The sequence below is a fragment of the Podarcis erhardii genome (genome assembly GCF_964252035.2).
Source record: "Podarcis erhardii genome assembly, chromosome: 3".
Classification (NCBI taxonomy): Eukaryota; Metazoa; Chordata; class Lepidosauria; order Squamata; family Lacertidae; genus Podarcis; species Podarcis erhardii.
In genome coordinates, this window is record NC_138507.1 from 844,308 (window position 1) to 858,992 (window position 14,685).

Sequence of the window (14,685 nt, forward strand, 5' to 3'; positions counted from 1 at the left end):
CCACTATATGCAGCATGCCAACTGAGTTGGCCAAAGCTGTTCTGTAGACTTCTGTCAAATTGTGTCCAACTGTTCCACTGCCCCTCAAAACATGTCTGGCTGTGGCCTGCGAGAGGGTATGACCTGTGGCAGCCACTAAGTTGTGGAACTGACCACAGAGGTGCATCAGGCATCTTCCTTATTCAGCTTTGGGTGAATGCTCAAGAAGCACCTCTTTACCCTCTCTGGCTTTTGACACTTGAGAAGCATATTTTTAAAACCCACTTTATTTCTGAGACTCTAAGTTATTTTAAACCCGAGGACTTTAGGGTGAATCATCATCATCATCATCATCATCATCATCACCACAGTCAATTTTGCGTGGTAGCAGAGTATTAAGGTGCACTTACTCTACAGGAACTGAGGCAGTTGGTAAGGATACCACAGGAGGAAGGAGGGCTCTCTTTGGAGGTGAAAGGGTGTTTTCATTTTCAGGAATTTTTTCTACATAATTGCCTGGAAACCAGCCCTGATGGCCTTGGAAGCTCCCATATAACCAACCAGGCTCTCCCTCAGTTTTCTCAGCAACCTGGAAAAAAGGATGGAAGTGTGACAAAATGTTATCAACTAGCTTATTAGATAGGTTTTAATTCTTTATTTTACTGCATGGCACGCTGGGTATTTTGCCGAGAAGACAAAGGCTTTAATTTGAAATAAATATCCTATTAAGAATTCAGGGATTATCAGCCATTTCTTACCTGAATTATGTCTCCAGAACTGAAACTCATCTCATCATTATTCCTCGCTTCAAATGGATATAAAGCTCTATAATTCACAAAGGCAACAGATTTCCTAGATTCAGAGGAACCCACAGCATGGCCTGGAAAGTCAAGGAGGAACTATTACTGACTACTAATCTTGTCAGTTATGTTCATTTCAAAGCAGCAGTCAGTGCCTGCTTTGGGATTTGCATAATTGAACAACATTGGCCTTTCAAGCCGTGAGAAAAGCTGAATATTAACATTAGCTAAGGCGTAATTTAGACCTGTGAACTGATCTCTCCCATTAAGGCCACACATATTAATGGATTGGTAAAAGCAGTAGACAGTGTGGGACTAACAGACTTCAGTGTTGTAAACTATGGTAGCTAATATCCTTACAGAAACCTGGGTAAGATACCTTCATTTTTCAATGCTGACTTAAGACTTCGTCCCTTTGTCTGTTTAAGAATGTCTACATTTTTTTCATTTAGCTGAGAAATGGGTTTCTCAGACTCTTGCAGATTGGCCGTGTCTTTTCTTCTCTTCTCTTCATCAAAGTACTTATGCCTCTCCTCAGCTTCTTTTGCGAGCAGCTCCTGCCTTCTTTTGTCTTCTTTTTGCTTCTGCCTTTGCTGCTCAGTATCTCTCAGCATCTCGGCCTGTTTGTTCCATTTTCCCTCTTCAAGTTTCTCCTCTGCCAATTTTTGCAACTGGGCTTCCCTTTCTTGCGCAACTGCCTCCTCCGTTTTTTGTCTTTCCTCCTGGATTTTTTCCTGCATTCGCTCTTCCTGTAGTCGCTTTCTCCTCTCTTCTTCCTCCCTCCGGATATTCTGCTGCCACAAGTTCTCTTTTTCCCGCTTTGCTTTTCTTAAGAAAAAAAGCAGCGAAAACACTGTCAAAAATTGGTATTTTTTATGCTGATACTGAAAAGAAAAGACTTGGCACAGATCCTTAAATCAGCTGCTCTCAGTTTACATTATTAGCTTCCTGTAAGCTCTGAAAGTCCTAGGACAACTTAAGCATCATAATAGCGATAGGAATGCTGAAGTGGATATATGCTGTCCTAAACTTTTCAGTTATGCAATCTTACGATGGTTAAGAACTGGCACCATATTTATTTTTATCACAGAAAAAGAACCAGTAGGGCAGGGGGCAGCAAGGTTTATTTTGCCTGAGCTGGATCGGCCCCGCAGAGATCCCTCCGTGGGCCAGATCACACGCATGCCTGTGATTTTCAGCGTCTGTGCATGCGTAGATGTGATTTTTGGCGCCGCAGAAGCGAGTCCCCGTGCCACGCTGGTTTAGCACAGTGCGCAAGCAGGCAGCTTGGTTGGGGGGAGGTGGCTCGTGGGCCGGTCAAACGACCTCTGTGGGGCACTCCGGCCCATGGGCCTTAGGTTGCTGACCCCTGCAGTAGGGTGTAGAAAATACAGACTCCATAAGCATCTTCAGAAACAGCAACTTTTTGCAAAGATTGTTGCCATATGCTGAAGTTAGGCTTGCTAACCTGTAGGTTTCAGAATCAATTCAGAAGGTTTTTTTATTATTAAAAAAAAATACTACTGTGAGGCATATTATGTCACATAAAATGGAAATCTTTCATCCCAGTTAATTTTGTAATTCAGTTAGCAATTTCTTATGGAGTCACTGTTTCAATATTATCTGAACGTTTCTTTTTGAAGTGCAGTTCTCTAAAAATGTACAATTGCCCAATGAGATTTCAATGTAGCTAGAATTGTGATTGCCAAGAAATTAAAAAGAACCCATTGTAAAAAAAAAAAAGTTGTGACCATTTTTATACTGATAGCATCAATCAAGGTGGGTCAGAACTGCATCAATAAAAAGAGTTACATTTTAAAATGCAATATCCAATACAACACAAAAACAGAACCACGGTACATAAATGTACTGGGGCGGGGAATCAAACCCAGAATGACAGCCCACGTAGTAAGAGGAAGTCTAAGCCTGTCATCTAAGAGAGTGCAGAGGAGGCCCTTTAGAAAAAAGCCTGCATTGTTTTAATTTATCCTGTTACCGTGCAGCCTCATCTTCCACTTTCTTCTTCTGTGCAAGCTCAGCTCTTCTTCTTTCTAGTTCTTGGATTTTATCTTGTTTGATCCTGTGGAGCTGCTCAAGAGCTAACTGCTGTGTAGAATAGGTTTCTCTTAGCTCCTAATAAGAAAATATAACATACATCAAATGAGCAAATCAGGGGGGGTGGGGGGGACTTGATTTAGTGTTCTGCAATCCAAGTCAGGGTACGAAGAGGCAGGCAATCCTACATTGAGAAGTGTTCAATCTCTGTATTAATACAATCAAGAGAACAGGTTCAAAATTAAATAGAATACTTCTGAAGTTTACATTTCCAACACAACTTTCTTTTAGCTACTGGAGGAAGCAAGATATTATGGAAGAAATTAGAAGAGGGGTTCTAGCTGATGCTTGTGTGCAACAAAAAGCCTCTCCAGGGGTGGGGCTCTCCTAAACTGTGTGAGCTGCATTGAAATGGGCTTGGGGGGTCAGGGGGGACAACTACTAGATACTGAGCAGAGGAATCTTGTGCAACAAATGGTGTGTAAGGAGACACAAGTCTCCCAAATCTTCTCTTATAATTTATATTTCACTCCATTAGACTGAGCAGGGGGAGATTTAAGAGGCTGTGGAGGCAAGAGCTGAACAAAACAGACAGGGACATTTAGGTGAAGGAGGTGGGTGACCTTAGAGTAGGAGGTGAATCTGTGTGCTCTCAACTTCTCTAAGGACCCATTTTGGTATTCAGACATGAGACACTCACTTTACTAAGAGAGAAAAATGTTCAGATGTGATAATAACGTGACAATTTCAGACCTTTCATTCATCAATCTGAAGCACTAGAACTGATTCCATTTCAGAAGAGCTAGTAAGATTTAAATAATGAAGGAAAAGCTGTGTGCAACTAAATCTCACATAAAAACAATGACAATCAGATTAAGTATCTGGTAGTAGTTAGTAAGCTAGCAAGCTTCATATTAATGCTTTCATTTGTACCTCCTTCAAGCATTCGTTGAGCAGACAAGATTTGAAAGCAAACAGAAATGCGAAGGAAAAAACAAACTGTGCTGTACTGCACTGATACTGAATAGACTGGATTTTTGAGTTAAGGGATTTAAATGCAATTTAAAAAAAAACTATGAAATTATTATAAGCAAAAAAAGCCAAAGATTAGAAAGTAACCTTAAGTAAGAGGAAGAGGTTGTTGAGACAGCTTAGCAGACACAAAAGGCACTGAAGAACAGAAGCATCCATAGTCTCATACTGTAAGATAAGGCAGATAAAAAGCTGTTACACTTTGCACTGCAATTTTTATATATATAGGGAACTTATGGTGTTGTAACTGGTCAATTTAAATTACTCTCAATTAGCATGTTAGGTATTAATCATGCTATCTCAAAATTATTTTCTTGAAGAGTATATCAGTTCTACCCAGACACAGTTACTGATGTGTTTTAATCTTTTTTTACTTTCTAATTATTTTAAAATGTTTTAACTGTTTTAGTGAGAATTTTAATGTTTCCCATACACCATTTAAACTGCTTTAGTATAAGCAAATGGAATATAATTTTTAAATAAATGAAAAAATCAAATTCTGCCACTAACCTTTCAGCAGTTATGTCTCCTTTAGATAGAATTTGTCACACTACTATTGTTTTTAAGTGCAACCCGAAACAAAGTGTTGGAAAAGTAGAGTGCTCTTGTTTCATCATGGCTTTTTCCCATTTACTCCACTACATAGTCCATGTCCCTACGGTTTTTCATTTCCACTGGGCTGTTGGGTTCTCTCCACCTCTGAGATTTTTCAGCAAATTTGGGGTCTCCCCGAAGCCTTTTACCAACTCCCTCTTATATGTGATGAAGGCGATTTGGCTATATAAGGAATGGCGCTCAGAGAATAAAGATCTATCTGTTTACACCAGTGCCATAATGCAGCAGCCAGAAAGAGTTAAGCTGCATGAGAACTGGCTTGGTCGTTGCTTAGATGGTGAAGAGGTCGAGCATAATTGATGGCCTTCCTAACTATGCCCTGTGGTTAGCTTTTATTAAAACCAGAGAGAAAAATATCTTAAATTATTAATTTGCATAGCCCACAGTTTTGTTCTGAATAGGCTATGCAAAAATGTTATGAATTCTGTAATTTTTGCACAATGTTATATTTTCCCCTGTATATTTTTATTATAATCTTATTTAATTGTTACCCACTTTGGGATGGCAGTATTCAATGACAAGTAAATTAATTCAGTTTACAACATTCAAAATGGAACCCATACCAATTTATGACCATGAGGCCCTGTATTGCAAAATGCTGACACATGCATTATAAATGTCAAATAAGAGACCAATCTGTGAACATCTAAACAGTATGAATAAAAAGGACAGAAAAGGCACGCGACCTTTCATTGGCCCTTATCGGCTGAAATACTGAACTAAGCTTGAGAAACAGAAAAAAAATCAGAAGCAAGAAAATTTTTCATAGGAGGGAGGGAGGGAATACAACAATTTATTACTCTGATTCACAAATAGGAGACAAGATTGTACCTTAAGTTGATAATCAAAAGCATCCATTTCAGAAAGCTTGGTAGCCGTTTCTTTTTCTAATGCATCTAGTTGTTCTCTAAGTCTTTGGCATAATTTTTCCTTTTCTGAGGACTTCTTCTGTAGTGAATTAAGGTCTGTTTCTGTCGATGAAAGCCAAAATCCAATGTTTCATCTTAAGAACATTTTGGTTATTTTTTTCCCTTCACTTATATGGCCCTTGTAATAAACAACCTGCTTTACATTTACCCCTGCCACAATCTCATCAGCTCGTTAAGAATTTGGTACCTTTTGAAGTCAGAGAACTGAGTCTGAAAGCTTGTCCAGATACTCAATAAATCCATGGTGGGAAAGAGATTTCAGCTGATGGCTTAATCTTACCCTGAATTGTTAAGAGTTGGAGCATGCCTAGTTTGCCATCTAGTTCACCCCCTGCTTGACACAGGGAATTCCATGCTTGAGTATCACCAGCAGATGGTTCAACACCTATAATTCCTCCAGAGGAGGAGGAGATGCAGTTTGCACTAGGCAGATATCTTCCATAGCCAGACATGTTTTGATCCAGCAGTGGTCCTCAGGGGCAAATCAGATGGACTTTTTTTTTAACAAAAAGGAAATAGAAGTACATCACCATCTATCAGTTCTATGTATTTGAATTTCTGAGCATCCCATGTTCCAAGGGTCCCCTTCTAGATTCAGGTTCAAACTGTCCTTTTCAACCCCTCACCTTCATTTTCTCCTTCCTTCCCATCACTGTTTTGGTAATTAAAAATAAAGAATGACTGAGAAAGATAAAGATAAATAATGCTGAATATACTTACTAGGAGAATTGCCCATCTGCATATGGTTCATTCTCTCACTTAACTGCTGTTTTTCAGGAATGAGGAGGATCAGCTTATTCTGATATTCCTGCAGAGTCGGGGATAAAATTTTAGAAAGTTATCATCAGTATACTTTCTTTACATATTTAATAACTTAATGCATTACAGCCCTACCTTCTTAGAAATACAGTGGTGCCCCGCAAGACGAATGCCTCGCTAAACGAAAAACCCGCAAGACGAAAGGGTTTTTCCGATTTTTAGCGGCTTCGCAAGACGAATTTCCCTATGGGCTTGCTTCGCAAGACGAAAGCCCATAGGGAAATCTCCGGGGACAGCGGGGAAGCACAGCGCGCCTTCTCCTCTGTTCCCGGACCTGTCCTGAAGGCTTGCGGTGGGAGGTCCGGGAACAGAGGAGAAGGCGCGCAGCGCTTCTCCTCTGTTCCCGGGGCTTGCGGTGGGAGGAGGGTTTTTCCTCCCCACCGCCAACATTCAGAACAGCATTCTGAATGTTGGCGGTGGGGAGGAAAGCCCTCCTCCCACCGCAAGCCTTCAGGACAGGTCCGGGAACAGAGGGAAAGGCACGCAACGCTTCTCCTCTGTTCCCGGACCTGTCTTGAAGACTTGCGGTGGGAGGAAGGTTTTCCTCCCCACCGCCAACATTCAGAAGGCTGTTCTGAAGGCTGGCGGTGGGAAGAAAAGCCCTTCTCCCCCGCCCCAGCCTTCAGAAGAGGTCCAGGGACAGAGTGTCCCCGGACCTGGTCTGAAGGCGGTCTCCCTTGGAACGCATTAATTGATTTTCAATGCATTCCTATGGGAAACTGTGCTTCGCAAGACGAAAAACTCGCAAGAAGAAAAAACTTGTGGAACGAATTAATTTCGTCTTGCGAGGCACCACTGTATATAAGGTATATATTCATGGGACATCTCCTGAAATCAATTGCCCTTTGATTTCACCAGATTTATGTTGAGTATGACTTAACTGGATTTGACCAAATAATAGTAATTCTACAGGAAGTTAGAGACACTTGGGACAAGTGCAACATTAGGCTTGATTCTGGTATTTCTCCATGGGAATCCACAGTACATCCTGATATTGTACTACGGTCAATATGGAGACCTATCAGTTCAAGTAAGAGTGACACAGATTCTCCATACTTTAGATAAAATTTTGATATGCTTAAATGTAAAGAACTCTCAGCTGAAAATTATTTATAGATAGTATTTTATGACCCCACAAGAGAAATGGACAAACCAGCTTATATAAAAGACACGTCCAAGAATAAAGAAGGACTTGACAGTTTTTTCTTAACCTTGAAGCATATTGGCATAACAAATATTGTTACATGCTACATGCATTTAAGATTCTGTAAGCTGTACCTTGTAAAAACTAGAAAAACCTGATAATTTAACCATCAATAGCCTTTATCCTTGTTAGGTCATTTGTAGCGTTAAAAAACAAAGTTTAATTGTATTATTTTGAGAAATCTAGCTATTGGAGGAGAACTGTTTGAACAGAAGCAAAAACTGTTATTATTTTGTAGCTACATCTTAACACAGATGTATTAAAAATACCCCCTCCAATTCATTCATGTCCTTCATTCTCTGGAACACACAAGGCAACAAGTTGAAACTCAAAGTGAGATTTCATACTTGAAGCTGTTGTTGTAGCTGCTTGACTTCAATAATTTCCAAATCACATTTCTTTTCCAGAACATCCAGATCATTTTTTTGAACTTGTTTTCTTTTTATAACATCTTGCAATCTCCCAGAGATCTGCTGGTGTTTGCCATCCTGTAATGAAAATAATCTAAAATCAAACATCTGATTCGAGAACATAAAAACATGCCTCTAATATACAGAGTATCAGCTAATCACTACCCCTAAAAAAAACCAGAAAGTTAGTCAAAACCAATTAACAAGAATTTTTAAGATAAAATATTATACAAGCTGGGAGATACTCTCAGGGTCAATAGCCACTGAAGAAGTATGCATGCACATGAAAGCTTATACCCAGAACAATCTTAGTTGGTCTCTAAGGTGCTACTGGACAATTTTTAAATGTTTTATTTTGACTGCGTCAGACCAACACGGCCACCTACCAGAATACAGAAAGATGTTTGAAAAGACACTGTGTTGTTGTTTGGGTGAGCCCGGGGGATGTCCCCCAGGTGCTGCTGGCTTGGAATGCCCATCCCACCTGACCCCCCCCCCCCAGGTTGGCTGGAGCTGCCAGTCCAAGAGCATCTGCAGGAGCTGTGTTCCCTACTCCTGCCAGTGGAGTTCTCTATGTCCTTTGCAGTGCTGTGACTCACCAAGGCATCTAGCTCAAGACTGAGGCTCTTCTTCTTAGAGGCCAGTTTGACAATTTCTTCTTGTTCTCGATTACGCTGATTAAGAAGATCCTGACGCCGAATCCTCTCCCACTCCAGACGCCGTTGGCGCTCAAGCTCCTGCTTTGCTGCCTGCAGATAAAATAACCACTAAATATTCAGTTCTTTCAAAAGTGCTAAAGGGCAATGAATTATGGAGAATGTGCATTTCAACTTCTTTAAAGCCTCTGGTCTGAAGACAAACATTTATCCTACCTTTCCCTAGCCGCCCACTTGGTGCTATTGCACTGGCAATGCCATACAGGAGGCCCTCGCTTCTCCAAGCCCAGGGGAAGGGGCCCATGCCATGAGGGTCCTGGTTCTGCTGCAGCAGGTTGCATGTACTCCTTCCTCTGGGCCTCACATTCAGGGGTTCCCTGATTAGCAGCATCCTTCTCAGCATGAGGAACTCAGCCTCAGCATCCTTCTCAGCATGAGGAACTCAGGAAGTCCAAGGCTGTAGTGTCACCAGCCTTGGACTTCCTGTCGAGGTCACTGCTGGACTCGGGACTACCTACCTGGACAGGGTTGCTAGCGCATGCACAACACTGCAATTCTGTGTGACAGACACCTGGCAGGCACTTTCTGGAGGTGCTTAGGCAATGCCCTGAAAGGGCCTTCACCTCAAAATGAAGGCAGCCCAGCTATTTGTGCTGACTGCCTGGAACACTTCAATGGAGAACTGGCTGCATGAGGCTGAGCTTTGGCTGCCCCCAGACACAGCTGGGGCTCTTGGGTTTGGTGTCATCTTTAGGGACAAGTGGGTTTCAACACGGTGGCAAAAGAATGCTTAAGTGAAGATCACTAAACAGCAATAAACGGAAAAGATATTCCTTTGCAGATTAAAAATAGCAATTAGCAGAACAACCTCCCGCCTTTCAATTTCTTTCTTTCTTTCTTCCTCCTTCCGTTTCTCCATCTCCCGCTGTTTTTCCAAGTGCCTTTCCAGTTCAAGTTGTTTCTTTCGCTCCTGCTCCTGCTGTTCCCTCTCTCTTCGCTCCTTTTCTTCTCTTTCCCTCTGAGCCTTACGCTCCGCCTCTCTCTGCTGCTGCTCCAACAACACCTGGCGGCGTTTCTCTAGCTCCATGTTGCCTCTCTCATAGTTTGCTTTCCTCTTGTCCTCAAATGTAACTAGATTAAAGAATAGTAAATGGCATCAGAGTGCAAAAATTGATCTAATGCAGGTTCATTTCTAAAACAAGGACAGTACAGTGGTACCTCGGGTTAAGTACTTTATTCGTTCCAGATGTCCATTCTTAACCTGAAACTGTTCTTAACTTGAAGAACCACTTTAGCTAATGGGGCCTCCTCCTGCTGCTGCGCTGCCGTGGTGCAATTTCTGTTCTCATCCTGAAGCAAAGTTCTTAACCTGAGGTACTATTTCTGGGTTAGCGGAGTCTGTAACCTGAAGCGTATGTAACCTGAAGCGTATGTAACCCAAGGTACCACTGTAGTATGAAACACGGAGGTAGATAACACTCAAGTAAGATCACTGACAAATGGAAAAGCATTTGTTATATGCACAGGGCTTTGATACTGAAGTGATTCAAAAAGGAAATTAAGTAATAACCGTAGTTTTGGGTTTCTTCATCTTGCCTGCTGCTTTCATAGTCCCATGTTTCTCAAACTTGAGTCCCCATCATCCCTGACCACTGGTCTTGTCAGCCAGGGATGATGAGAGTTGCAGTCCAACAACAGCTGGGGGATCAAGTCGTAGAAACACTGCCACAGTCCAACCACTCTGACTCCACATAGCCCAATGTACTGCTGCTTTTTGGTCCTGACAACGTACCACTGCTACTGTAAACAATGTATACTTGAGTCCTACAATTGTTATTAAGTGCTCAAATGGCTTCTATGAAGCAAATTGAAGTCAGGCACACATAATATCTGAAATATGGGATAAAACGACGTTTCTTTCAGTTCTAATGCCTTTTTAAAGTCAACTTTGCACTCTTAACATAAAAAAGAACCCCACTGTTACCTGGAAGTTTTTGGGGAGGTTCTTCTTCCTGCATTATTTTCTGGTATGTTGGCAGAACACAATCAGTATTTTCAGCACATTTTCCACTTCTAGAGAGAAGAAACAGGGATTTTTTTTAAAGGACATCTTTTCCATTTATTATACAATTTTAATAACATACCATCTTGTGTTATGCACCTCATAGAAGGTGGCACTAACTCCGGAGGCAGAGTTAGTGGGAGAGGCTGCCCAGCTTTGGCCATATCAGTCAGATGCATGGCTAGTATGAATTCCTCTGCTTTCAGCTGTCCATTGCCATCAACGTCAGCAAGTGACCTAGGAAGACAGAAGAAGTCTTGCATTAGAAGAACCGAGGAAATATGAAAAAGCAATCTCATTGTTTCAATGCAACATTCTAATACAATATCTTTAAGATACCTCTTACTAACTTGAACAATTCTGAAAAAGCAAATACCCACAAAAGCACATTTGAAACATAATTGGGCCTACATGGCAGTTTCCCCCCAAATCATGCTCACTTGCCTCATACTCGAATTCACATGTGACATTGGGTGAGGGGAAAGTTGAGGCTCCAACAAAGAGTCTTGAAATGGGCTCCCAACTCTGAACTGGCAAGCAGCTGACTGACAGTGAGAGCAAGCCCACTGGGACTGTCTGTGCAGCTGCGATGGAGCTCAAAGTCAGGTGACAGGCGTTGGTTCCAAGTTCTGTGAGATTGGTTGTGCCACTGAGTTCCCCATGTGGGACTCCTTGGTGCAGCTGATCCTTGAAGGGCTTTGCAAAGGCCCCTATGCAGCACTCTGTAAAGATGGTACTCTATGGTACTCCAAAGCACTGGGCAAGGTGGTTCGCAAGTCCTGTGTGGTGCACTGACAACTGTGAGAAGGTCTACATGCCCCAATTCTTGATGTCAGGTGAGGAGTGAGAGCATCCTGTGGTCAAGTCTAGCCCCATCCTTGTTCTAAACCCATACATTGTTAATGTTTTAATGTTTAATGCATTGAAGGATATTAATTTGGAGTCCAGCTGATTTTAACTGGAGAATTAAACACCCGTTTTAATTCTCCCAGAGGCACGTGGTGTGAAGTAGTAGGACAGGGGGGTACGTGGGCCAGATCTGGCCCACTAGACTCGTAAATCCGCCCTGCGGACCCTGCCAGCCACTCAGTCAGTCACCGCGCGCTGAGGTAAACCTGACGCGGCGAGGCATTTCCTTGGAAAGAAGCCGCGGACGCCTCACCTTGCGGGGACTGACTGAGCGGGCAGCGACGCTTCTGTGGCTTCCGATTGGCTGCAGGAAGCTCATGCAGCCTTTCAGAGTCCCCACGCCACTGCAACCTTTCATTGGTAGAGCCGCTGCCACCACTTTTAATTAAAGATAATTAAATAAAAAAAAAGAAATTAAACAGATATAATCTCAACACCAGAATTCTGCAATTCAAGAATAAGCATAAAATAAAAAGAGTACAGTATTAAATATGCAATGTAGACTATTACATTTCTTTAAAAATTACTCTATGCTTATCAACATTGAGCAGCACAAAACATCAAAGTCTTATCAATTTATGTGTGGACTTACCAAATAGTAGCTAACTGTGTCTGGGAAAGGTTTGATTGCAGAAGAATATTTTTTGCCTGAAACCCTGAGTAAATCAAAGATGAAAAGTATGTTAATATATAAGTCAAGTATGTTAATATATAAATCTAATTGCACTGAAGAACCAGTGATATTTTTTACCATCTACAGGCCAGGGCTCATCCACACTTTTCTATGTCCTGTGATTTATTCTGTTTGGATTGTGATTTCTAGACATCGGTCTGAGAGGTTTTTCTTTTGTTCCACACTTTCCCAGATGAAAACTTGCTTATTACTGCTGGATTGGAACAAATGTCAGTCTGCAGAAAACCTGATTGACATTTGCTCTGATTCAGCCGTGAACAGCAGGGTTTCCCAGGGAAAGTGATGGAACAAAAGAGAAACCTCTCAGACCCATGCCTACAAGCCACAGACCAAATGGAATAAATCACAGGACAAAGGGAAATGTGGATGGGCCCCCGTTTGGTTTTACTCGAAATATAATTTGAAAAGTCTTAGTCTGTATTATAATAATTTAAGGTCTCAAATATATAAATTAAATGTACAAGGCAAACATGTACATAAATACATAAACCACATGTCTGAAACAGTATAAGAAGACAGTCCTGAAACCATTTTGACTCTCCCAAACTGATCAAATGTTTCTCTGCAAGGAGGAAGGAAATGAAAAAGCCTCCTCATGGTCTCTGTGCTCACAAATCCTGCCTTTAGGGCTCATTTAAGGTGTGAATAGGGTGAGCCTGTGACCTGGATTCAGGAATTACCGTATTTTTCGCTCTATAAGATGCACCAGACCACAAGACGCACCTAGTTTTTGGAGGAGGAAAACAATAAAAAAAAATATTCTGAATCTCAGAAGCCAGAACAGCAAGAGGGATCACTGTGCAGTGAAAGCAGCAATCCCTCTTGCTGTTCTGGCTTCTCTGATAGCTTCGCAGCCTGCATTTGCTCCCTAAGACGCACACACATTTCCCCTTACTTTTTAGGAGGGAAAAAGTGAGTCTTGGGGAGCAAAAAATACGGTGAATAGTTATAATAACATAAAGGTAAAGGTACCCCTGACCATTAGGTCCAGTCGTGGACAACTCTGGGGTTGCAGCGCTCATCTCGCTTTACTGGCTGAGGGAGCCGGCGTACAGCTTCCGGGTCATGTGGCCAGCATGACTAAGTCGCTTCTGGCGAACCAGAGCAGCGCACGGAAATGCAGTTTACCTTCCCAACGGTACCCATTTATTTACTTGCACTTTGACGTGCTTTTGAACTGCTAGGTTGGCAGGAGTATAATAACATAAGAGTAGCCAAAACTCAGATAATGCAATCAGGTAACTTGCCAGCCAGGAGATAAACAACACACTCAGGATTCTGTTTTAGACCGCCCCCTGTGATGTAGGTATGATGTATTGGGGTGGTGGTCCTGGGCTACACCCCTTCTATGATGTATGTATGATGTTTCTGGGGGTGGTCTGGAGTTTGAGGGTGAGCAATTTTACAAGTCTATATAAGGACAGGCACACCTTGGTTCTGGGTCCTCCTCCTTTCCTGCGTGTGAGGGGAGCACCCTGTTGCAACAGCTTTAATAAAGATCAGGTTTACTAGCTGCTTTGCTTCTCAATTTTCTCTGGTTGGCCTGTTATTTTCTCCTACCGATGGAGAACCTACAAAGGACTCTATAAGGGCTCTTGTGTACCCCATAAGGGAATAAGGGCAGATTTTGTTTACACCACCTGCAAAGATACTTATTTATAAAAATCTTCAAACATGCAAGTGCAGTTAAATATTACATTTATACTGGGATTTCATTTTCTTATATAGGAAAATTATTCAATTAATTATAAACTTAATCTTCAATTGCAATCCCTTTCCTTTAAAAAGAAATCCCCCTTAGAACATACTGCATTATGAACAGGAAGAAATCTTTTTGTCAATCAACTCATGAATCACTCATTAATCTTTGCAAGCTTAAATATAATACTGTAATACTAACCTGACAGGTATCCACTCATCCCTTTATCAAGGCTATTAAACTTCTGCCTGTATTTTAATCTGGAAGCCTGAGGAACTGCCCAATCTGAAAATCCAATCTTTGGTGAATTCCCAGTTAGTGAGGTAGTAGAAGAAGAATTTGAACTGCAATATGAAAAGAAGATCACATTTGCAAGAAATCTGGTATTATATAAATATATGTTCAAACTGGAACATTGTTCCTATGTTTTTGTGCAGCAACAGTTTATGTGAATAAATGACTTCTGTCTTTCCAAGTACTCACTTTTGTGGGGAACCAGATAGATTGCAAAGGCCACCCAAAGAGATCTTGAAAAAAACAGAAACTTGCAATTGAGACATAAATCTGCCTGAAGATCCCTACCTACTAGAGCCAAGATCTATCAGGGACTGTGTCTTCTGGATGTTGGCACCACCAAATCCGCCCATCATGGGACTGTATGAACTAAAGTGAGGCAAAGCTGAAACAAGAGAAAAGCACATAGTCCACAATGCAAGGCAAAAGTATCTCCATGGATCACTTGGGCACAAACCTGACTCCATACCAAAAACTTTTAAAATTATTACTATTTGGATGAAAATTTTCAGTAGAGAAATAAAGTAA

At 41.5% G+C, this 14,685-nt stretch overlaps 1 protein-coding gene across 6 annotated transcripts in view; it reads right to left on the reverse strand.

Moving 5' to 3' along the window:
• ITSN2 (intersectin 2) overlaps window positions 1–14,685 on the reverse strand; it is an 81,195-nt gene that overhangs the window by 36,829 nt on the left and 29,681 nt on the right. For 5 of the 6 annotated variants that reach the window (XM_081855444.1, XM_081855447.1, XM_081855443.1 and 2 more), the window contains exons 7-21: window positions 14,446–14,542; window positions 14,065–14,207; window positions 12,063–12,126; window positions 10,661–10,798; window positions 10,484–10,572; window positions 9,368–9,630; window positions 8,443–8,592; window positions 7,781–7,921; window positions 6,131–6,218; window positions 5,313–5,452; window positions 3,954–4,034; window positions 2,776–2,912; window positions 1,159–1,607; window positions 738–859; window positions 390–568 (exon numbers count right to left, since the gene is read on the reverse strand). In XM_081855444.1, the coding sequence (XP_081711570.1) occupies window positions 390–568; window positions 738–859; window positions 1,159–1,607; window positions 2,776–2,912; window positions 3,954–4,034; window positions 5,313–5,452; window positions 6,131–6,218; window positions 7,781–7,921; window positions 8,443–8,592; window positions 9,368–9,630; window positions 10,484–10,572; window positions 10,661–10,798; window positions 12,063–12,126; window positions 14,065–14,207; window positions 14,446–14,542 (2,281 nt within the window). The remainder of the gene's footprint in view (window positions 1–389; window positions 569–737; window positions 860–1,158; window positions 1,608–2,775; window positions 2,913–3,953; window positions 4,035–5,312; window positions 5,453–6,130; window positions 6,219–7,780; window positions 7,922–8,442; window positions 8,593–9,367; window positions 9,631–10,483; window positions 10,573–10,660; window positions 10,799–12,062; window positions 12,127–14,064; window positions 14,208–14,445; window positions 14,543–14,685) is intronic. The other variant, XM_081855446.1, reaches the window with a different exon arrangement.